This window comes from Panthera onca, chromosome F2, assembly GCF_046562875.1.
Source record: "Panthera onca isolate mPanOnc1 chromosome F2, mPanOnc1 haplotype 2, whole genome shotgun sequence".
NCBI classification, from domain to species: domain Eukaryota; kingdom Metazoa; phylum Chordata; class Mammalia; order Carnivora; family Felidae; genus Panthera; species Panthera onca.
Window position 1 is genome coordinate 50845544 of NC_138356.1, and position 25905 is coordinate 50871448.

At 38.6% G+C, this 25905-nt stretch overlaps 1 protein-coding gene and 1 long non-coding RNA gene across 3 annotated transcripts in view; one reads left to right on the plus strand and one right to left on the minus strand.

The window, feature by feature from the left end:
- Positions 1–274: 274 nt before the first annotated feature.
- On the minus strand, positions 275–24296 carry LOC132664397 (uncharacterized). The gene is made up of 3 exons (XR_009603651.2): positions 23487–24296; positions 6343–6396; positions 275–618 (listed from the first exon to the last, which is right to left on the minus strand). It is a non-coding gene; the product is annotated as an uncharacterized LOC132664397 (long non-coding RNA).
- Positions 24297–24842: 546 nt separating this feature from the next.
- The window catches only part of ZFPM2 (zinc finger protein, FOG family member 2), a 469330-nt gene continuing 468267 nt past the window's right edge, over positions 24843–25905 (plus strand). For both annotated transcript variants that reach the window (XM_078441932.2, XM_078441933.2), the window contains exon 1: positions 24843–24993. In XM_078441932.2, the coding sequence (XP_078298058.1) occupies positions 24954–24993 (40 nt within the window). In that variant the 5' untranslated portion in view covers positions 24843–24953. The remainder of the gene's footprint in view (positions 24994–25905) is intronic.

Sequence of the window (25905 nt, forward strand, 5' to 3'; positions counted from 1 at the left end):
ACAAAATTATTCTTTCCACATGAAAATCCTGTATTCCCCATTCATCTCAGCTGGTCAGAAAGGATCAAAACAGAGCTTGGAATATGGGAAGTGCTCAGAAAACTAGCTGTAACTATTTGTATTGTTAGTGCTAATATTACTGGTCACAGAGTTACACAATGAACCAGAAGCCACTTGCTTAGCAATAAACAAAGCAGTACCAAGGGCAGTATTACACCAGAGATTCAGTTAGTTTGCTAGGGCTGCCATAACAAAGTACCACAAACTGGATGGCTTCAACAATAGAAATTTATTGTTTCACAGTTCTAGAGGGCAGACATCCAAGGTCAAGATGTCAGTAGAATTAGTTCCTTCTAAGGACTGTGAGGATGAATCTGTTCCATGTCTCTTTGCCAGCTTCTTGTATTTTGCTGGACATCGCTGGCATTATTTGCCTTGAAAGAGCATCACTCCTGTCTCTGTCTTCATCCTCCCATGGTGTTCTCCTGTGTCCTTCTCTGTCTTCAAATTTCCCTTTTTTAAAAGGGCACCAGGCATATTGGATTATTGCCAATCCTAATGACCTCATTTTAGCTTGATTACCTCCGTGAAGATCCTATCTCCAAATAAGGTCACATTCTGAAATATTGAAGGTTAGGATTTCAAAATATGAGTTTGAAGGAGACACAGTTCAACCCATAACACTTAATAAGCCATTAATAAGTAATATTTCCACTGAAGTATTTCTTAAGTTACATATTTACATAGTGGCTAATGGTTCTCATCAGCTTCTTCATGAACAAGATCTAGATATTTATATTAGAAATCAAATATGTATTCTTTACCCTTTACTGGGCATAATTATGGCAAACTGTTGTATTGCAGTGATCTCAAGAAATCTTTCTTTAGGGTGTCTGGTGGCTTAGTTGGTTGAGGGTCTGACTTCAGCTCAAGTCATGATCTCACAGTTCGTGAGTTCAAGCCCCGCGTCGGGCTTTGTGCTGACAGCTCAGAGCCTGGAACCTGCTTTGAATTCTGTGTCTCCCTCTCTCTCTGCCCCTCCCCCACTCGTGCTCTGTCTCTCTCTGTCTCCCAAAAATGAATAAATGTTAAAAAAATATTTGTAAGAAATCTTTTTCTTACTTCCTATTTCCTTGAGTTTAAGATATACTTTTGTCTTCTTTGTATTGTAATAAATAATTAGCCATGACAGAAAAAGAAAAATGAGGTGAGCAGACTATAACTTTACAAAGTATTGTTTTGGGGTGCCTGTGTGGCTCAGTCAGATAGAACCCCTCGTTGGCTCCTTGCTGAGAGTGAAGCCTGCTTAAGATTCTCTCTCCCCCTGGCCCTCTCCCCTGACCCCCCCCCCCCCCCCAACGCTCTCACTCTCTCTCTAAAATAAGTTTTTAAAAAAGGTTGTCCTAAAGATTACTTTCTGTGTTATAGCCATATAAAAACTATGGTATCATCTAAAGTCTTCTGTTGCAAAATTTTTCACTTTGTTGAAAATGAAATCTTAGTATGCTTAAATAAATATGAAAAGAATGAGAATGAGAAAAAATCATTGAGACATTCATTTAATTAAAATCAATATCTTCATCATTTTCTGTGTATTGATATTTTATATTGTTATTTTCTTGAGTAAGGTGACACTTCCATGTCATTTAAAATGTAGCGAACCATAAACCCATAGCTACACTAAAGAAAAAATAATGTATGGTTTAGGTCAAAGATATTGCCAAACAAACTTATTGCAGTCAGATTGTTTTATTGAATCTACAGAAGTACTCACGCACAGAAATAATAGTAGTCAGTAAAAGGTTGAAAGATAGGAGTTTGTTTTTGCTCGAAACTATATGCTTGCTTTTGTTTACTCTGACTAAAGTGTCATCATGAAGGAAAGCAGGGTTGGCCTGGGGCCAAACGTCTGAATAGTCAACATTTAGCACAACCTCCCTTTTGCTCAGTATTTTGTTCTTCTCATCTTATGATCATCTCCCCTCCCCGGAATACAGTTACTAAATACTCTCATTTTGTTTCTGGCTGCAACTTGTCTTTCTATCACCAGCTTTTAAAAGAGAATGACACATTACAAATACTGAGGAAGTATAGTTGACTGAATACATGAATGAGCGAATCAATTAATGAGTGATTTGTACACAGAAATCCTACTTGTAGCTCGACTAGCCCTGCCTTCTTACTGTTGAAAATCCAAAATTAATTTCCCTTTCCTTAGTTTTTACTCCTTTCAGTGTTTCCAGTTCATGGAAATGTAAAATTGTAACTGTAATGATTAACATTAGGGCATAAATGATTGGCCCTCATAAAGTTATTTGTTTTTAATTTAATTTGCTATTTTGTAGCATTTCATCCATTGTGGTAAGACAACAAATAAACTTTAACCAGATCTATTTTTTGGCTAGTTTTCCAAGCAACAAAGCTAGTCCTGAGAAGAATGGCTAGGTACACAGCAGACACACAATATACATGTATTTACTGATTGATGATTGATGATTGATGAGAGAAGGCGAGAATGTAAACACTGCAGTGTATCTTAAATACGAAAGTCTGAGTTTTGTTATGTTTCATTGGAACGGAAATTTTTGCCTCATCCTTTAAACAAATAGGAACCTACTCAATATTTCCTGATAGTCTCATCTAAGTAGTTCATGTTGATGAGGTTAAGTTCTGATCAAAGAGGATGAGATCAGTAAGAAGTATTTCACCATTACAGACATCAGTAGTGGACAATTTCCTGCCAGCTCAGGAAAATAGGTTAACAGGATGTTGTGCGGCAACGTGACAGAGGAGCTTTTTTACAGGAAAAGGAAGCTTAAAAGTTAAGTCAAAAACTGGTTTTAGAAAATAGTTGAAACACAAATTATTATTGGTCATATCTATGTTGGTCTTTGGCAATTCAGATTTCAAATTAGCAAGGGAATCCTTAAATGAAATTCTGTAGCCGCATATATAAAAACCACCTAGTCTGTAGTCATGGACTGCATTTTCTACTGACCCTAAATATTTCAAAACCTCCTTCTGCCAAATATTCTAATAAACATCTATCTTATGAAAATCCTAAAGCTATACTCTGTACTACATTAAACTAGGGCTCTATTTCCCACAAATGCCAAAGACATGATAAAAGTTCTCATTCTCTTTATACAGACATCTGGACTGGAGCATTCAATGAACCTTGTTCCAAAGACACGACTGCATGGGTCTTTCCTGTATAGAGTTCCAGAACATATTAAAATAGAGACAAAAAGGAAATAAGGAAAATATGTTTAAAATTTGACAAATTGTCAGCATTATCAAGAACAATTTCAAGGTCTGTCTATGTAGGTAAGTACTACGCAAATCACATATTTAGACAAAATTCCTACCATTTAGAGATTCTCAGTCTAAAACACGGTACTTAAAATGAACATTCCAGGGGCTCCTGGGTGGCTCAGTCGGTTAAGCGGCCGACTTCAGCTCAGGTCATGATTTCTCGGTCCGTGAGTTCGAGCCCTGCGTCGGGCTCTGTGCTGACAGCTCAGAGCCTGGAGCCTGTTTCAGATTCTGTGTCTCCCTTTCTCTGACCCTCCCCTGTTCATGCTCTGTCTCTCCCTGTCTCAAAAATAAAATAAAACGCTAAAAAAAATAAATAAAATAAAATAAAATAAAATAAAATGAACATTCCAATTACAGAGGTATCCAAGTTAGAATTTGGAAAAAAATGATTACCATTGTGAACAATGAGGCTAGTGATGAATAAAGCTCTCCAAGTTCATGAGGCTAAACTAGACTCTTGGTTGCCTGATTATCAGTTCAGTTCACTGTTCAATTGTGTAAGTGTCCAGATATTTTAATTGTCCACTATTAAGGAAGCTTTAATGGCATAAGGAAAACTCCATCAGTTTTCCTCGGCAATGCATGGTTAGAATTCCACCTTCTCCAGTACTCTGTGAGCTTAAGAAGTATAATGTTCCATTCTGAACCTTAGTTTCCTTGCTGGTGATACTTTTATGTGTGCAGATGTAAGTGTGTAGGACCAAGTAACTGAGCAACAGGGCAACAGGAACTAGCCATTCCTGCCCCTGAAATCCATTTGTCTCTGTAGGAAATGGGAAGAGCATAGGCCTGGTCTCTAGTAGATTCCATTCAGATGCAGTCTTACTGGAACACAGGGACACACAGGTGGTTTATGTGCAGGAACTGGGCATCAGCAGTAACAACTGCTTTATTAATTCGCGTTTTAAGGTGTATTATGAGCCATTATTATAATGCAACTCATCAACATATATATTTAGGCAGGGAGAGGGAAGAAACTGAGGAAGGATGGGAGTGGGAAATGCATCTTTTCCTATCTAACATTTTTCTTTACAGGTGGTTTTCTTCCAAAGCCATAGCAACCCCCACGGAGAAGATTTTTGTCTGTTTCTTTGTCTGTTGAGTATAATATTAGAGTTACTACATTCTCTTCTGTATCAGCCAAAAACAAAAACAGGGAAAAACAGTTTAGAAGAAAATAAGTGGAACTGTTTTAGCTAAATACACTTTCAGTTAAAAGGTCTTAATTGTACGCTGTTTTGTCATTACTGATATTAGTGTTTTAGTGAGGAGTATGAGAATTCTTTCACATCTACTATGTCTTAAAATCAGAATTTGCAGAATTGCAGCCTATAGTCACATTGGGCCTACAGGTCTATATTCTTTGAGTGGTACAATATCTGTTTTATTTGTAGTTTAAACACTTTTGGCAGGGACATATACTCTCCATGTCTCCATAGTCCTCAACTGTATCTTACATCTGGATACTCTGTTGTTGTTGTTATTGTTGTTATATTTTACATTACCCGTAGCACCTGAAAGAATTAAAGTTCATAGTCCCAAGATAGGTATTACTGTCATTTCCCTTTTCTCCAGAGAAGAAAATATAGAGATAGAAAAGGAATAAAGCTTAAAGGTAAGGAGGATGGGAAGAAGTCCTTGAAATTATTGGCTTATAATGAAACAGCTTCTACAAAGTCAAATGAGGATAGAAATATATTGAATTATAAAGCATACTAAGAAAATAACCTCCTTAAAACCAAGGTCTCAAAAGGCAGAAAGAGAGTACCACCTTGCCCAGAGGGTCCCTTGTCAGCACTGCTTTTGGCTGTATGTAACAGACCTAAATATAGTGCTTAACAAAACAGGTGTTTTTCCTCCTTGCAGAGTAAGGATTCCAGAGTCAGTTTAGGGCTGATATACTGCTAAGGAACTCATCAGTATTGATTCTTTTCCAACTGTGTTCCAAACCGTGTAGATTTTGTTCTTATGATTACAAGATGGCTCTTCTATATCCACGCATCATGTCCTTTCCAGATATGAGCAAGGGAGTGGGCCAAGAAAAAAAAAAGATGCATTCTGACTTTTAAGCAAAACCATTTCAGGTTATTTAGCCATATCCAGTAGATTTCTGCTTGCATTTTATTGGTCTGAACTGCACTACACAACCGAATCTAGCTGTAAGGTAATTTCAGAAAATCAGTACTTCTAACTGAACATCTTCAACAAGATTAGGATTCTGTTGCTAAGAAAGAAGAGGAAAAATGATCTGGAGTATTCTGCTAATAGCTAACGGTGACACAGCACTTTCTACATGCCAAAAACTTTTCATGCAATAACTCATTTAATACAATTACTCTCTGCGGTAGATCCCATTATATTTCCATTTTGAATAAAAATAAACTGAAGCTCACAGACGTTTAATAACATGCAAAAGCTTACCTAGCTAAGAAGTGATAGAAGCAAAATTTGAATGCAAGTCCTCTGTCTCCAGATAGCATGGTAATAATATGCTATGTATATGACACATCTTAAGAAGCGCAGGAATTAGAACTGCTCAGTGCAAAGAGGGTAGAAGTGATGCTGTTGGCTAAACTGGAAGTCTGAATACTAAACTATACCACAGGATGCCAATCCTATTCCCCATCCATATTCTCCACTCTTCTTCAGTCCATGTGACTCCAGAATAAAAGACAAAATACTTTCTATAACTTAGATCAGTTATGGCACTTTCAGCTTTGAGTAATGGAAAACCAGTACCAACTGTCTTAAACAATAAGAAATATTATTGGCTCCTCTGACAGGAAGTGTAAAAGCAAAGCAGTTGCCAAGCCTAGTATGATCAGGGTTCAGCTTTATTTGAATGCTGTTCTCTTTGTTATCCACTGCCCTGTGGGGTAGCTCAGTTTGAGAGATGGCTTTTCTCATTGTCCAAAAAATGGATGACAGAAACAAGGGATGCAGTATTCTTCCTTGTCTATTTTCAGGAGGAGAGAGGCAAATAGGTTGCCCATACTTCTCTCCTAAAAACAATAAAAGACTCACCCAAAAGCCTCCACAAACTCTCCCTTTGTCCAGAATTGGGTTCCTTGTCCATTCCTAAAACAGTCACAAATAAAGGGAATGAGATCACAGTTGCAAGATTAGAATTAATTAAAGATCACTCTGAAAGTGGAAATGAGTCAAGTTTACTTGAATGGTAAGGCTGTGTGGAAGAGGGGTAGTATCTGAGTAAAACCAGGCTTCTGTTAAGAACATTCTAGGACAGATTACTTCTGGGTTGAAATTTGTAATGTTCAATAGTATGCAAAGAATACTATGTATTAACTAATATTAATAATAGTATATAAATATATATAATAGCACACTGTACTATAAATACTAATAGTATATGAATTGTATATAAATAATATAAGTAAAAATAGTGTAAAATTTCAGAACAGCAAGTTCTGAGAAAGTTAATGAGAAAATAATGAAAGCACCAAGCAAGTAAGAAATAGGTAACAAAGTTTTTTGACTAGTATCAGATTTCCAACCAGTAATATTGAATACTAGAAGATAAGAGTGATGCTTTCTCGAATTTGACAAGGGACAACAGGATTTTTAAACCTAGAATTATATTTCCAGCTAAACTATCAACTAAAGATCAGAGCAAAATAAATACATTTTCACATACATGAAGATTCAGAACTTTTATTTCATAAGTACACACTCCAAGGAGGTTATTTAAGGATATATTGCAGAAAAATGAGTGAAAAAGAAAAGAGAAAAATTACAGAATACAACTAACAGGAATCCCTGAAAGTTAGATGCCAGTGGCACTGGAAATACAAGGATTGGTGCAAAGTCTGTATAAGAATCAGTGATATCCCTAATTTTTCTCCCATACCCCACTGCCTGTTATCAACTTCTTTATACCAGGCTACAAGCTGAGATTTATTTTCTAGGGTAAACTCGGAGCTTTTCTGTATTTTGTATTCAGTGATATTAACTGAAGGTGGGGATTCTGTACTGAAAGGAGAGATTAAATAAAAGTCTACACAGTAAACAGTGAGATACTAAAGCTCTTTCCCTGGCTGAGTGTTTATGAGGCCGGGTATTGAAGGATTTCTCTCTGGAGAGTGTGTTGAACACAAGAGGAAAATACTTAGATGTATAGACAGGGATTTCCAGCAGCAAGGTAAGGCAGGGGCCTTACCACCCAAAGCCCACAATTTGACAAGTACTTCTCAAACCCCATTCTATCCATACACATAAACTTCCAATTAGGTTTTTAGTGTCTCAGTCATATTAGAAATGGAAAGTCAAAGATAACCAAAGATGTGTGGGAAAATTCTAACATGAAAGACAGATAGTAAAACAGGAAAAAAAAAAAACGAAAGAAGCACTAAGGAAACAGAAAATTCACAGGAAACTGAAGAAAACTTAAAATTACTGGACTCAGAGAGATGAAAAAGAGGGAATAAAGACAGACTACTGATAAAGAACTCTTTAGAAATAAAAAAAGTAAGTTGAAGAAATTAAAATACGATGATGTAAATAAAAATTTCAGTGAAGATTTGAAACACAAAGCTAAAGACATTTTCCAAAAAATAACACAACTAGCAAAAAAGAGAAAAGGAAAACATAAGAAAATGGTACTATCCACTCAAGGAGGACCAAGATAGTAACAATTCCAGGAAAAGAAATAATATAAAGAAGTTTCTCAGAACTGATGGCACAAGTTTCTAGACTAAAATGGTTCAGCAAGCAAATGGGAGGGAAGCTCAGTAAATGGGTAGATGGTGCAACGTATTTTCACATTATGAAATTTTAGAGGACTGAGAGTGAAGAGAAGATCCTGAAAGCATCAAGTGTTGGGAGTGGGGGAAAGAAGCAGACTACATGCAGATGGTAAGGAAATACTACAGCATCAGGCCTCCCAGAATGACACTGGAAGGTAGAAATCAATGAAACACGGTGTTTAAAAAGTAAGGGAGTCACTTGTATCCCCCTAATAACAGTTTGGCATCCATCCACAGAAAAAGTATTTTTTGCAGGAGCCAGCACCATAAGCCAAGGGACCCAGGAGACATCTTAGCCACCTACGTGTTGTATAATAAGCAAATAGACCTTGGTCCTGGCTATGAACACGAAAGTGGCCCATGCACTGGCCCCTGTCCCTCTTGCCTGCAGTCTAGTAGCCCTCCCGAACACTGACTTAGACAATCACCAACAGACAAGAAAGACTTTGTGGAAGTCCAGGATTCCAGCAGAGAACTTCCAGCACACTGTTGGAGTAAGAAAATCAGAGGTTGAACATGTTGAAGAGGGTAAGAGGAACAGCTTGACTTTATTCATGTCACCTGTCTTCCGAGGTGGCACAGCTAGTGCCAGGAGAACCCTTCTCAGCCTATGATTTCTCTTGTGGAGAAAAGTGAGAACATGTGAGTGAGTGCCTGGCTTCCCCAGCTGTACAGGATGCTGCCAGAGGCACCTATTTCTCTCATCCCATCCAGGGTACTGCATCATTGGATTGCATGACTGGGGGTGGTAAGCAGCTAGGGAACCAACAGGGAAGGCTTGGAACATGTCAAAGGAACATAGATCCTACTAAGTGTATTATGGACTCCATCAGGAGGCCCACCTCATAGTTGCTGAGATGCCTCACCTGTCAATCCCCTTAATGGGCCCATGGGCATCCGTAGGACTCTGTGGGCTGCACCCACCCACACTTCCACCCCATGGGCAGCTCTTTGTATGTGCCCCTGACAGTAGCAAGAGTGAGATTTGGCAGACAACAAGTGAGCATGCACAGAAGGCTGGATTGTATCTATGAGGCAGGAAGAGACCAAAAACTTGAACATTTAGCATTGACTTTGAGAAGGTAAAAGGGAGTCTGTCAGCAATTGGCCTGGTGTGCCCCAGGATCAAAAGAAAACATACAAGCTTAAGTATCTGCCACAAAATTTAAGAAACAAAACAGACGCATGGAGGGGAAAAGAGAGAAAGAGAGGCAAACCATAAAACAGACTCCTAATTCTAGAGAACAAATTGAGTGTTGCTAGAGGGGAGGGGGTGGGGAGTTGGGCTAAATGCATGGTGGGTATAAAGGAAGGCACTCACTGTGATGAGTACTGGGTGTTATATGTAAGTGATGAATCTCTAAATTCTACTCCTGAAACTAATATTACACTATATGTTAACTACCTAGAATTTAAATAAAAACTTGAAACAAACAAACAACAAGAATCTGCCACAAGAGGGAGCAAGAAGTGTGGAGTATTGTGTAGCCACAGAAAATCTGAGAAAGCCCCGGAATCTCTAGTAGAGCTGAGGGAAGATGATTCTGTTCCAAAGTTATTCAGCAAAGAATGGAGGAGGTGACTGCTACTTTAAATGCAAAGACAACAATGCAGGACTTCATGGAACATGAAGAGTCTTGGAACATGGAAAGTCATAGAAACATGACATCACAAAGGGATTACAATAATCTTCCATTAATCAACCCCAAAGACACAGAGATCTGCAATTTATCCAACCAAGAATTTAAAATGAGCTACAAGAAAACACACAAAGACAATTCAATGAAATCAGGAAAACAATGTGCAAATAAAATGGGAAGTTTTTCAAAAAAGATAGAAATCATAAAAAAAAAACATTCTGAGGTCAAGGATACAATAAATGAAATGACAAATGCAATAGAGAGTGAAAATCAAAATGGATCAAGCAGAAGAAAGAATCTGAAACTGAAGACAAAACTATTTTTTTTTCCCTAAGACAAACCTTTTCAATGATCTTTTCAGAGAGAACAAAGAAAAATAAAACCCCTTAAATCATCCATTCAGAGAGAACAAAGAGAAAAGAATCAAAAAGAGGGAAGAAAGCTTATGTGATCTATGGGATACCATTGAACAAGCCAATTTGAGAATTAATGGAGTTCAAGAAGAGGGGGAGAAGGGGGCAGAAAATTTATTTAAAAAAAATAATGGCTATATGTTTGCTTTGTCAGCACATATACTGAAAGGATATACGGATAGATACAGGAAAGATTAGCACGCAAATTCATGACATTCCAGATCTAAAAAAATAATAATGGCTGAAAAGCTTCACATCTGGGGAGAGATTTGGTCATCTATGTTCGTGAAGCTCATAGGTCCCCTAATTGAACTCAGAAACATATTCTCCAAGACACATTATAAAAGCTGTCAGAAGGTGGCTTAGTCGTTTAAGCCTCTGACTCTTGAATTTGGCCCAGGTCATGATCACACGGTTCATGAGTTCAAGCCTCACATCAGGCTCTGCACTGCCAGCCCAGAACCTGCTTGGGATGATTTTGTCTGCCTCTCCCTCTGCCCCTCCCCTGCTTGCTCTCTCTCTCTCTCTCAAAACAAATAAAAATAAAGTTTAAAAAAATAATAAAATAAAAGCTGTCAAAAAATCAAAGACAAAGAATCTCACAAGCAGGTAGATAAAAGAAGCTTGTCACTTACAAAGGAACCCCCCATAATGCTATCAGCAGGTTTCTCGACAGAAACCTTACAGGTCAGGAGACAGTGGGATGATATACTCAAAATGCTGAAAGAAACAGATAACTGCCAAACAAGACTACTCTATGGATCAAAGTTGTCCTTTAGAAATCAAGGAGAGATAGAGACATTCTCAGACAAACAAAAGCTGAGGGAGCTTATCACCACTAGACCTGACTTACAAGAAATCCTGAAAGGAGTGCTTAAAGCTGCAATGAAAAGGCACTAATTAGTAACACGAAAACATATGAAAATAACAATACACTGGTAAAGGTAAATATATAGTCAATTTCAGAATATTATAACATTGCATATGGTACTGTGCTAACTGCCTAATTCTAGCACAAAATTTACAGGACACAAGTATTAAATATAGCAATAGCTACAATAATTTGTCAGTGAACATACAATATAAAAAAGGTAAATTATAAAATAAAAATAAACAAATGGGGAGTAAAAAAGTGAAATTTTTGTATATTACCAAAGTTAAATTGCTGTTAGCTTAAAATAGACTGTTATATCTGGAAGATATAAACCAAAAGAGAGTAGGAATAGCTATACTGGTATTAAACAAAATACACCTTAACTGAAAAGCTGTAAAGATACAGAGAAGGTCATTATATAATAATAAATGGAGCAATCCATCAAGAGGATACAACAATCTTGAATATACATATTTCCTACATTGTAGGATATAAATATATGTAGCAAATACTAACAGATCTGAAGGGACAAACAGACAATACAATAATAATAGAATAGTAAGGGACATCAATATCCCACTTTCAACAAGGGGTAGATCATCCAGACAGAAAATTGATACGGAAGCATCACACTTGAACTATGCTTTAGATCAAGTAAACCTAACAGACATATACAAAACATTGCATCTGACAGCAACAGTATACACATTCTTCTCAAATGCACACAAAAATTCCTCCAGGACACAACATATATAGACTTATTCACAAAACAAGTCGTAGCAAATTTAAGAAGACTAAATCATATCATTGGGTCTTATCTCTTCTGACCTAATGCTATGAAGATACAAACCAATAACAATAGGAAAATGGAAAAATCCACAATAATATGGAATTAACACATTCCTGAACAACCAATGGATCAAAGAAATTAAAATAGAAAGAAAAAAAATACCTTGAATCAAATGAAAATGGAAACTCAGCATACTGAAACTTATGGAATATGGCAAAAACAGTTCTGAAAGGAAAGTTTATAGTGATAAATGCCTATATTAAGAAAAAAGGAAGATCTCAAATATACAATCTAATTTTACATATTAAGGAACTAGAACTATAGAAGAATAAGTAAGCCCGGGGTTAGCAGAAGAAAGAAGATAGCAATGATCAGAGTAGAAATAAATGAAATAGAAAAGAAAGGATAGAAAAGATCAATGAAACTAAGTTCTGTGTTTTTGAAAGATTATGAAAGTTTACAAGCCTTTAACTAGACTAAGAAAAAAAGAGAGAAGACTCAAAGTCAGAAATGGAAGAGGAGGACTTATTATAATGGATACTGCCGAAGTTCAAAAAAATCATAAGACACTACTATGAACAGTTACATGCTAACAAATTGGATAACATAGCAGAAATGGATAAAATCATAGAAATATACAATCTACCAAAGCTGAATAATAAACTGAAATATGAACAGACTAAGTTTTAGGAAGAAGATTGAATTAACAATCAATAATCTCCCAACAAAACAAAGCCCAGGACCAGATGGTTTCACTGGTGAGTTCTACTAAACACTAATGCCAGTCTTTCTTGAACCCTTAAAAAATAACTGAACAGGAGGCTACACTCCCAAACTCATTTTGTGAGAACAGAATTGCTCTTATATGAAAGCCAGAAAAGGACACTAAAACAATAGAAAACTACAGACCAATATCCTTGATTATATAGATACAAAAATTCTCAACAATATATTAGCAACACAATTCAACAGCACATTAAAAGAATCATATACCATGATCAAGTATGATTTATCCTTAGAATTCAAAGATGGTTTAATGTACACAAATAAATAACTGTGATTCAATACATTAAAAGTATGAAAGATAAAAATTATATGATTATGTTAATAGATACAGAAAGAGCATTTGACAAAATTAAACATCTTTTCATCTAAAAGCTCACAAAAATTTGAATATAGAAAGAATATTCTGGGGGCACCTGGGTGGCTCAGTTGGTTAAGTGTCTGACTTTGGCTCAGGTCATGATGTCACATTTTGTGGATTTGAGCCCCGCACTGGGCGCTGTGCCGATAGCATGGAACATGAAGCCTGCTTTGGAATCTATGTCTCCCTCTCTCCCTGCCCCTTGCCCACTCATTCTCCCTCTCTCTCTCTCTCTCTCTCTCTCTCTCTCTCTCTCTCAAAAATACATAAACATTTTTTAAAAATGAAGGAATATTCCTCAGCGTAAGTAAGGTCATATATGAAAAGCCCACAGCCAACATCCTACCCAATGATGAAAGGTTGGAAGTTTTTCCTCTAAATCAGGAACCAGACAAGGGTGCCCACTCTTACAATTCCTATGCAACATAAAACTGAAAGTTCTAGCTGTGGCAATTAGTTAAGAAAATGAAATGAATGACTTCCAAATCAGAAAGAGGTAAAATTGTCTCTTTTTGCAGAAGATACAATCTTATGTATGGAAAATTCTAAAGGTTTCACTAAAAACTGTTGGGACCAATACAAAGTTTCAATAGAGTTGCAGGTTATATAATCAACATACAAAAATCGGTTGCATTTTTATACACTAACTATAAACTACCCCCCCAAAATAAGAAAACAATCCATTTACAACAGCATAAAAATATTTAGGAATAAATTTAGCCAATGAAGTAAAATATCTGTACACTTAAAATTATAAGACATTGATGAAAGAAATTGAAGAAGACAACAAATAGATGTAAAGATATCCCAAGTTCATGAATTAGAGGAATCAATATTTTTTAAATGTCCATACTACCCAGTCATCTATAAATTTAATTCAATTGCTATCAAATTTCCAATGGCATTTTTAAAGAAATAGAGAAACAATCCTAAAATTCATAAGGAAATCACAAAAAGACCCCAAATAGCCAAAACAATTTTGAGGAGCACCTGGGTGGTTCAGTTGGTTAAGTGTCTGACTTTGGCTCATGTCATGATGTTGTGGTTCATGGGTCCAAGCCCCACATCAGGCTCTGTGCTGACAGCTCAGAGCCCGGAGCCTGCTTCATATTCTGTGTCTCCCTCTCTCTCTGCCACTCTCCTGCTCATGCTCTGTCTCTCTCTCTCTCTCTCTCTCTCGAAACTAAATAAACATTAAAAACAATTTTGAGAAAGAAGAGCAAAGTTGAAAGCAGTAGACTTCCGGATTTCAAACTAAATTACAAACCTATAGCAATCAAAACAATATGGTACTGGCATAAAAATAGACATATAGACCAATAAAACTTAGTAAATAGCCCAGAAACCAATCCTCACATGTAGGGTCAACTAATATTTGATAAGAAAGTCAAGAATACTCAATAGGGAATGGGTAGTCTCTTCCATAAATAGTGTTGGGAAAACTGGACAATCAGAAGAATGAAATTAGACCCCTACATATACCACTCACAAAAATTAATTTGAAATGGTTTATAGATTTTAACATAAGACTTAAAACATAAAACTACTAGGAGAAAAAAGGAAAAATGTTCCTTGGAATTAGTCTTCCAAACAATTGGCATCAAAAGCAGAGGCAACAAAAGCAAAAATAAACAAGTTGGGATCATATCAAAGTAAAAATCCTTGTTCACAGAGAAAATCCTTGTTCACAGGAAACAAAAATGAAAACAAAAAATAAAAAAAAACAATGTGCAAAATGAAAAGGTAACCTATGAAATGGTAGGAGATATTTGGAAATCATGTATCTGAGAAGGGATTAATACCCATAATATAAAAAGAACTCCTATAACTCAGTAGCAAAAAAAAAAACAAAAACAAAAACAAAAAAAACAATCCAATTACAAAATGTGCAGAGGACCTAAACCATCATTTTTCCAAAGATATACAAATGACCAACAAGCACTTGAAAAGATTCTCAATATCACTAATAATCAAGGAAATGCAAAACAAAACCACAATGAGGTATCACCTCACAAAAGTGTTGGTGAAGATACAGAGGAAAGAGAATCCTTTTGCACTGTTAGTAGGAATATGGACTGGTACAACCACAATGGAAAACACTGTGTAGTTTCCTCAAAAAATTAAAAATAGAACTACCTTATGATCCAATATTACCATTTCTGGGTATATATCCAAAAGAAATGAAGTTAGGATCTCTATGTCCAGGGCAGCATTATTCACAATAACCAAGAAATAAAAATTGGATTAAAATAAAAATTGGATTAAAAAGATGTGGTGTAGGAATATACACAATGGAATATTATTTAGTCATGAGAAAAAAGGAAATCCTACCATTTGCGACAACATGGATGAAGGCATTATGTTAAGCGAAATGAATTACACAGAAAAAGACAAATACTAGATGATAATACTTATATGTGGAATTTTTAAAAGCCTAACTCACAGACCTCAAAGAGTAGGATATTGTTTGCCAAGAGCTAGGAGAAGCGGAAATGGGGAGATGTTGGTTAAAGAGTACAAATTTCCAGTTATAAGATGAATAAGTTCTGGGGAATTAACGTACATCATGGTGAGTATAGTTTACAATACTGCATTATGTATCTGAAAGTTGCTAAGAGAGTAGATCTTTAATATTCTCACCACAAACAAAAAAAGGTAATTATGTGAGATGATGGAGGTGTTAACTAACCTTATTGTAGTAATCATTTTGCAAAATGTAAGTGTATCAAATCATTACATTGTACTCCTTAAACGTATATAATAATATACAAAATTGTATCTCAATAAAGCTGGAAAAATAAAAGAAAAAAAGAAAAACAATTCAGGAAAAATAATTTACACCCTAGAATTCTATGCCCTCATAAATCATATATCACATATTAGGGCAAAATGAAGAGAATTGCAGTCTTGCCAAATCGCAAAAAAAAATTACCCTCTATATACATTTTTCCAGGAAGCTACATGGAATTGTATTCTAAAACCACAAAACAAAAAGGAAGAAAGGAAGGACAGAGGAAGGAAGGAAGGAAGGAAGGAAGGAAGGAAGGAAGGAAGGGGAAAAGAGAATACACAGTATTCATGAAACTTAGAATCTAATACAGGACAAAACCAAGTGAATTCTCAGGATAATGAGGAAAAGAAAATTTTAGTCACAAAGAACAATTAGTCTAGAGTAGACAGAGGTATGGAAGGGTACAAAAAAGACATCAGCATGGGGGGAAGAACAACAGCCTACTTGTTTATCTGATAATCTGATTATCAGTTATTGGATGTAATGAGGTAAGGACCTATTTGACTGTATTACACTGGCAAAGGATTTCGGGGAGAAATAGTGATAGTTCATAGAAAAGCAAGAAAATGATGAAAACAATAATTATTAACTCCAGGAAAAACAAAGAGATCAAAAGAAAACATAATCACCATACCCTATATAGGTTAACTCTTAATAAAAATATAAGAGTTTTAGGGGTGACTGGGTGGCTCAGTCAGTTAAGTGTCCAACTCTTGATTTCAGCTCAGGTCGTGATCATGACCTCATAGTTTGTGAGTTTAAGCGCCATGTCAGGCTCCATGCTGTTAGCTTGGGATTCTCTTTCTCCTTCTCTCCCTGTTCCCCGCTTAATCTTTCTCAAAATAAATAAACTTAAAAAAAATAATAAAAATAGAGGCTTTTGATTTGATGAAAAATTGAAGAAAGTATGTGTTAGGGAGGTATAAATCTGTTACAAGTTCATATTTTATTGTAGGTAGTCAATATAATCAATAATATCTAAACTAACAACTTTTTAAAAAAGTAGTAAAGTATTTAGAAATATGAAGTGAACATCAGGAGAATCAGCTAAAAAGAATTGACAGTGCTTCTGCCTCTGGGAGCAGGAATTGTCATTGGGATGTTGAGTGGGACAAGAAACTGCTAATTTTCATCATCAGCCTTAAAAATCTATTTGACCTTTAAATCTGGGTGAATCTATCTGTTTAATGAAAATAAAATTGTTTTAAAAGAAATGTATTAGTCATATAGTTTAATTTTCCTTATAAGATGCATTTTAAAAGTGATATAATCACCGTTTTCAGTGTCTTTTAAATGACTCCATTATCATTATGCTCTGGCTGGTTATTCATAATCCTTCATCTTCAGGTCACCCTGAATTCACTTCTAATGCATTATTTTATTTTTTGTCTCTTTAAAGTTTATTTATTTATTTTGAGAGAGAGAGAGAGAGAGGGAGAACAAGACGGGGAGGGGCAGGGGGAGGGGCAGACAGAGAATCCGAAGCAGGCTCTGCCCTGACAGCAGAGAGCCCGTCATGGGGCTCGAGCTCATGAACCATAAGATCATGACCTTAGCCAAAGTCAGACACTTCACCACCCGAGTACCCCAATGCATTATTTTAATATACTTTTGCAAGTAGATAAAAGCAAAGATAAACATTTTGATTAAGTCAATACACACAGCAAGTTTTCTCAAAAGCTGTTTAATTTCTTCTTTTGCATTTAGGAATTTATGGCAAAAGTTATAGGTTGGAAAATAAAATCCACCACAGAAGTATAAACATTATTCATGCAAATTATAACAACATTCATAAAATTTACGTGCAAGGTAATCTGTTAGATGGTTATTCAAATGTGGCAAAGTAAAGTTGAAAATAAAATGGAACATCTGGGGCCAGAATATATATGTTAATCAGAAGGGTTATAGATGTGCATGTCAATGGATCATCATGCTCTTGAGGAATTCTAAATTTGAAAACGCCAACTTTTTCCCCAAGAGTTACCCCTGATTGAAGCGAATGTCCAAAATCAGTAATTGATAACATCCTCATTTATCTATGTTATAATTGTAGATTTGCCAATTTAACATTCATAAGGCTTCTTTGCCATTTCCGGTTGCTCAGGGGGAAAAAAATCAACAAAAGTGCTTGTGATAGTTAATTTTATTTTTTTATTATTTTAATTTCTTTGTGTTTATTTATTATTTATTATTTGAGAGAGAGAGAGAGAGAGCGAGAGCGTGCAAGCCCATGCGTGAGCAGGTTAGGGGAGGTGCAGCGGGGGAGAGAAAGAATCTTAAGCAGGATCCATGCTCAGTGCAGAGTCCTACAGATGCCGGTCTTGATCCCATGACCCTGGGATTATGATTTGGGCCAAATTCAAGACTCGGACACTCAATGGACTGAGTCACCCAGACAGCCCAAGTGATAGTTAATTTTATGTGTCAACTTGACTGGCTCTTGGGGTGCCCAGATATTTGGTCAAACATTCCAGGTGTTTTGGTGAAGATGCTTTCAGATGCGATTAACATTTGAAAGGGGAGAGGAAATTGCCCTCCTCAATTTCACAAAAGGCTTAACTAGAAAAAGACAGTGGAAGTGAGAAATCCCTCTCTATGCATGACTGTCTCCCTGCTGGGGTATCTGTCTTTTCCTGCCTTAGTACTCAGCCTCAGGTTGGAGTTTACACCATCAGCCCTCCTGGTTCTTAGACCTTCAGATTCAGACTGGAACTATACCATTGTCTCTTAGGTCTCTAGCTTGTCAACTGCAGATCCTGGGATTTCTCAGCCTCTCTATGTAAATCAATTCATATATATATATATATATATATATATATATATATACACACACATATGCATATATAGTATTAGTTTATTAAATATTAATATTAAATATATATATAAATCCATGTAAATCAATTCCTCTCTCTCTCATATATATATATATATATATATATATATATATATATATATATATATATATATGATGTTGGTTCTGTTTATCTGAAGAACCAAGACTAATACAGTGTTTTTCTGAAGGAAGGTCAAAAATTCGTTCTGTTTATCTGAAGAACCAAGACTAATACAGTGTTTTTCTGAAGGAAGGTCAAAAATTCAGTTAAACTGCTATTTCAGTTAAGCAAACTGAAGTCATAGATGGTTAATTCTTGTCTTAGTTTAGTCTTTTGACTTGAATGTAACAGGAATCCACTAATGCTAATTTAGGACAAAAATAATTTAGAAAAGAAAAGGTTGGAAGGAATTTAAGAAAACCTAAGTACCTCAATGATATCAAGGGCAGAAGTACTTCTGCAGTCTATGAAGGGGCTGGAACAAGACGTGGGATTCCATTTCATACTCCTATCTCTACTTATCTCTGAACATTCGTTTTATATATTTTTCTTTCTGCAGACAAACTATCACTGCTACTCTGTTCACATGGTGATAACGATGCCATACTTCCAGAGGTTTTACTTCTTCATTCAAGAGATCAGCCTATGTAAGGATGAAAGTCTTGAAACTAACTCTAGATTTCTAAGAGAGGAATTTGATTCGCCATATTTAAGTCAGGGACTCCCCATGGTCCAAGCATCCACCAACAGGAGGATGGAGTTATGCTGTTCAAATACGGTTGCCATCTCCTGTACCTATGACTCTGTGGATGGGGACTGGGAATGGCAGGAGTTCCTAGGTAAGACAGGTTAATTCTGAATTCACTTTTTCTTTCAATAATTATGTTGGGACTTTCTATATGTCCAGCACTGGGGATATGATTCTGAAAAGGATACTTCTTACCCTCACAAACATTTCTATCTAGTTAGGTGTATTGGGACAGGGAGGTGGCTGGTGAGGATTGGGTTTTATGGAAATTGTCTTTGTAATAAATGCAACAAGTGATATTATGGAGGCAAAAAAAGGTGTTATGGTAGTAAAGGAGAAGACATATCTCACTCAGGCTGGGAGGTGAGTGATGTCTTCTTGTGAAAAATGACATCTATACTAAGACTACAGACGTGCATAAGCGTTAGCCTGGTCAAATAGATGGAAGTGAAATATAATAGAAATGACTCTTATGTTTATATAGACACAAAGATAATGTTGACGAATCTAAAAGTAATATTAGAATATTGATGGGTATCTCAGCTTGGGTTTCCCAAATATCAGATCCCGAGATAAGACAAAATTAGTCCTCTGTGCTGGCAGCGTTCTTAACAGGTTCTTCCAACAAGGATGTCCAACAGCCGATTTGCATTCTCCCAGTGTAGCCCAGCGGGAAAATAGTACCTTTTCCTCAGTGGTTTCCCTGGAACAGTACAAAGTTCCAGGGCTGACTCTAATGAGAATGGTTTGGGCCATTGAGCCAATCACCACAGACAAACACCTAGAATATTCTGGTCAGGGATTGGGGAAGGCCCCGTTTGTATCATATGACCAAATAGTGGGTGAGGAGGAGTAATTCTTGAAAAGATATCACGGAACTATTACCTGAAAAGAGAATGAATGCTAGGCAGGCAAAATCCACAGATGTCTGCTAAAATTTGGGATGACATTCCTTTAATATTTATTTTATATGTGGAGGTGTGATGTATTATATGGACATAGCAACAAAGAACTTTTCTTGCTTAATAGAGTTGACCCTATAACTCTCTTCTCTCAGAGTAGTAACTTGTACATAAAGGATTATGGTAAAGAGTAAAGAGTAAAAACACACGTTGGTTTTTAGTATACCATAAAAATTCACACAGAAAGAGAATAGTGATTCTTAACTCATAATGGTTCACAGATGTTTTTTTCACAGAAATTTTTGAGAATCCGATGAATTCAACAGACTTGCTCCATAGAACATTTTTTTTTTGTTTTTTGGTACATACAAACTTCTTTTGAGACATTGACTGTCTACATGAAGCCCAAGTTAAACCCCTGATCTAGATTGACTGAACGTTTTCAAAGCGCTTGGCTCCTTTGCAAGTAAACAGATAGTCCCTTTCATAGTTATAACATAGGAAGGCCATTTAGATGAATTTGTTGATTTTTATTTTTAAACTGCTCAAATTATAAAGATATACAAATCCAAAACACTATTTTCATACTGCATTCTTGTTCAATTCAGTGTCACAATCTTAAATCAAGGCAGATAAACTGTATTCAATTTCTGGTGAGGATACAAGGGCAAAAAATTAAGTCTTTCTGAAGCTTTTGAATATTGTTTACTCCCATAATAAAGAAGGCAGCTTGCTGCCTAATAAGATGTGGCCTGGGAGGTTGCTTTATCAATTTGTCGATCCCTTGGAGGAAAAAACACATTTTAAAAACAAATCCAAGAGTAAGACATACATGAATGAAATCCATTTACACTGAGAGCACATTTCTGTACTGTGCCAAATAAAGTGAGAATTTTTGTATAGAAATTTATTCTTCTACCTTGCCGTTCTTAAATCATATGATGTTCAAGAATTAAATATATGTCTGTAGGAAGCACTTTAGGGTTTTTCTGCCTTTTCTATAAACACTGTTAGTTGTAAGACAACCATGAATTTGTGAAAATGGTAACATGCTGTATTTGTAGGTTTGCCAGATAAAATGAAATAAAGTACAGGGTAAGCAACAATTATTTTTTAAGATAAGTATGTTCCAAATATTGCATGGAATAGACTAATACAAAACAATTGTTGCTTACATGAAGTATAAATTTAACTGGGCATCCTGTATTTTACTTTTCGAAATCTGTCAACCTATAAACTTGCAAGCTATATTGTTTTTATTCATTTGTAAATAAACCTTTGATTTTATTTATTAAAGTAGTTTCAGTACTAGCATCTCAATTTTATTGTCAGATATATGTTTTCTAGCTAACTGGACTATTAAGAATATATACAAGTATATTTTCATTGAGGTTGTAATAGAATACTTCAAGCTTTTTTTCCATAAACAGTTTTGACTCACATCTCTTTTTACTCCCAAAGAACTTGATGAAGAAAGCTAGACTGAGGTAAATGTTTCTTTATTTCAGATTGGTTTCAGATCAATTCTTTTAGTATTTGAAGGAATGTTATTAAAAGTTGCATATTTTCTGCGCTTAAAGTAACTTACATATGTGATTTTAAATGATTTGTCTTTGAAAGCAGAAACTTTTCAAAATGAACCATTATGTAGAGATGAAATCAGTGAGTCTAGAAAATGAATAATTCATTTTTAAGTAAATGAGAAATTATTTTGTGCTGTTACTTATACATTTTCATATTTATAGTTAAATAGTAATTTGCGATACACAGGGTATTAGTTGTGAATTGTGGTTTTCAATATCACAGACACATTTGTTGCTGTGGTTTTGCAATATCATTCCCTGATGCTTTCCTCAATTGTGGTTTTCATAATCATTGTTTGATAGTCATGTAGCTGCGGTTTGGGGCTGCTATATCCATTTGGACAGAGATAATTGCTTATAGGTTTTGCTGTCTTTTAATTTTATAACCTTAGTGAGTTAAACTAGAAAAAGAAAAATTGAACTTTAAATATCATCAACATTCTCATTAAAAATGATGAGAAAACACAAAATGTAGTAGTATTCCTTAGTTTAATTCATTCATAATGACTATAATTAATATATATTTATAAATTTATATAAACTATATCTATTTCTAATAATGCAGTCTGCTTATTTTATCAATCTTGCCTTGAATTCCCTGACTTTTGCTCCTTTCAGCTTTTAAACTGAATATTTAGCTGAGATTTATTTGTTTCTCTTTTGCTTTGCATATTTAACCATTTCAAATGCCAAAAGAAACACTAACTGTTATGATATTTTAATTCCAATGGGCATTCCTTCTGGCTGATATAAAAAGTCAGCCAGTTCTGTAAAAAGATCTTTAAAAACCGTAATGTATAATACATCCAATTCTAAGCACACCAATTTAATTGTAATGAATTGAAAATTAAGGAGGCAAAAATCTGTAGTTCTCTGTCTGCTTATTCATTCCACAACACAAACACACATAACCCTGCTTTTCATGGTACTTACGGCTTTAATTTGTTGGTTCTTCAGGGGAGGGACTTTGTCATTTAGTGCATTTTCCACTGCAAAGGACCATGTATTCTTACAACCTCACATGATAATAGTACTAATGGTAATGTAATAAAATTCACAATTGGTCTTCAGCTCTGTATTAAGATTCTCCCAGCCATACCTTTCACAGGGCAACTCTTTACACCTTCCAGAAGATGTCCTGATGGGGTTATAAATGACACTGATTACAGTGCCTCGTGCACACTGAGCAGTGTGCATTATCCTCAATCAGCCCAGGCTCTCTGCTGACCCCCAGACCCTTTTAGAGTATCAAGTTTGGTGGGGCTCATAGGAACGGCTAGTCAACCAAACAAAGGCGGGGGGGGGGGGGCACAATTTCAGATCAGATTGGATGATCCCACAACCTGGGGGGAAAAGTCAGCAGTATCTGGGGGATACATGTCAACTGCAGTGGAGTTTATTAGTAAATACTGATGACATAAAGCAGCCAGTCCCACTGCTACTGGGATAGAAGCTTCTTCCAGCCCACCCGGGAGGATATATTTAATACTCAGTATATATAAAACTATGAGAAACTAAGCTAGCCTCATGCAGCTTAACTTGGCCAAATAATAACTATGCAAATCACTTCAAAATTTGTTCTTCTTTTGGCTCGCAGTTTCCAACATACTACACACACAATAATTGAAAAAGAATGAAACAAAACTTTAAAAGCTAAAGAACCATGAAATAGTTATTGGGTCTTACCTGCTTGGGAAATTATGGCAAGATCAAATCTTTTATTAGTCGCTGGCTGCTTCCCTGTGGCAGAACTAAAAAGAATTAAAGGTCATGGGATGGGGTGGGTCTTTAGAACTTCCACAGACTTCCTCAAAAAGTTAGTATTCTGATTTGAGACCATTCGTTTCCCACCTAGGGCTAATCACCTAGCTAATGGTCCTCCTTTTTTCATTTGAGGGAAGAAAAAAAAAAAAAAAAGATCTGCTTGTCTCCAAATTCGGAATTATTACAGTCTAGCATGAGAAGTGGAGGTGAGAAAGAGCACTTTTAGGACGCCGCTCAGCATCCCATCGGTGCGGGCTGAGTGGGGGATGGTCCACGTCCGCAGCGGTCTCCTGGGAACCTTGAGAGCAATGAAATGGTCTCCAGAGAGCCTGGGCAGATGAGAGGGCTTAACTGGCCCCAAGACACACAGTTGGCATTTGTGATCAGCTGCCTCTCGCCGAGGATTTTGCCAGTGGCCTAACCTTCCTGCCAAGAAGCTGGAAGGGGGGAGGGGGGAGGCCAGGGGAGGGGGCGGCATAACTGGAAGCGCAAAGTTTACGGAGAGACTGGGATTTCTTTGTGCCCCGCTGGACGGGCCAGGCGTGAGGAGAGTTGGGGTCCATCAGAGGGGAATGTGGGAAGAAGTTGCCTGGAGGGGTGCTCTGGCAGATGCCCAGAGCTGACGCGGTGACAACTGCAGAAGCTGCCCCCCCTCCAAACCCTCCCCACGCCTCTGGTCCCCTCCCACCCCCCACCCCTCCACCGCGCTCCCGCGCACCCGACCCGACTGAGGCCCGGGCCCTCTTTTGCATCCGGACTGGCTTTGGATGCAGCCAATCCTCCTTTCGCTGATGGAATAGTCTCCCCTCCCCGCAGCCCCGGCGCGCCCCTCCCTCCCGCGCCTCGCCACCTCCCGCGGCAGAGAGCGAGCTGCGCGGCCCGGAGCGGCGGCGGCGGCGGCGGCGGCGGCGGCGGCGGCGGCGCTGGCGCTCGAGTCTCTGCCCCGCACGCCGGGGAGAGGGGAGAGCGAGCGCGCTCCTCCTCCCGCGCCTTCCACCCCCTCTCTCCCCCTCTTCCCTCTGCTCGCTCTCCCTTCCCTCCCTCCTTCTCTTCCTCCTTTCCGTGTTCCCCCTTTCCCCTTTTCTCTCTCCTCGTCCATTCGTTTGTAAATTCTGTCCTCCCCCCCTCCATCGCTCTCTCACTCGCCCCCTCCCCTCCCCACTGTCACTCTCTCTCTGCCCCCCTCCGTCTTCTCATTTGCCTGCTCCTCTCCAAACGTGGCTCCGCGGCTCCCGGAGGAGCCCCGCGCCCGGATCCCGCGCGTCCGAGGCACCTGGAGACCGGCCCGCGGCGGCCCGAGCCTGGCCAGCGGCGGCGGCGGGAGCCGAGGGAGCGGCAGCCCCGACCGCGGGCACCGCGGGAGCCTCAGTGGCAGCGGCCGCCGCCGAGATGTCCCGGCGAAAGCAGAGCAAACCCCGGCAGATCAAACGTAAGTTTGCACGCTGGGCCGGCAGTTGCTGGGATTATTTCTGGGGAGGGGGGCGCGCGGGGCGGGAAGGGGAGGGAGACGAGGGGAAATCCGCTCCCCGTGCCCCGGATTTGTCAAACTTTGCCTGAGCAGCGGAGGGACAACTAGTCAGTCACGGACAGACAGACGGCGGGCGGCCCGAGCGCCGGGCAAGAAAGAGGCTGCGACGAGCAGCTCACTCTTGCTCGCCCGCGTCCCCGCGCTCCCGGGTTTCTTTTTAATTCCGACCCCCGCGCGCAGTTAGTTCCCGCCGCCTCGCCGTCCAGCCTGCCCGGGCAGCCCCGCTCGCTTAGGGGGTTCTTCCTACGGTGGTTGTTGTCATTGTTGTGGCAGCGGACGTAGCGCTCCTCCCGGGGACCGTACTTTTAGCCACCGGGGTGAGAACTTAGTTCTCCGAAAAGCTGGTCGAGACCTCGGGGCGAGGGAGGCACCGTCCCTAGGCGGTGGAAAATCAGTGTCCGGGTCCCGGTGCGGGGCGGTGCCACGGCCACGCCAGACCCGAAGCGAAACAAAAAGTAGGTGTAAAAGTTTGCGCCTCTGCAGCGGGGCGGCCGAGCGCCTCCGCCCCGGGGGCGCGGGGCTGGCGGCGGGGCGGGACTGGGCCGGGGGCGCCGGGCCCGTCCGGTTCGCGTGGCCGGGACCGCTCCGCTGAGCGGGGATTCGGGTTGCCTCCCGCCCCGGAGGCGCGCGGAGTCCTCGCTGGGAGGGGCCGCCCGTCACTTCCCTCCGCGGAAGCTGGGAGTTCAAGGCAGCCCGTGCGCCGCAGGGAGCGCGACCCGGAGCCCCCTCCCCGCCCCCTCCCCGCTCCCCCTACAGCGCCCCGGGGCCGGGGTGGCGCTTAGAGGACACCGCGGGGCCGGAGGTACCTGCCCG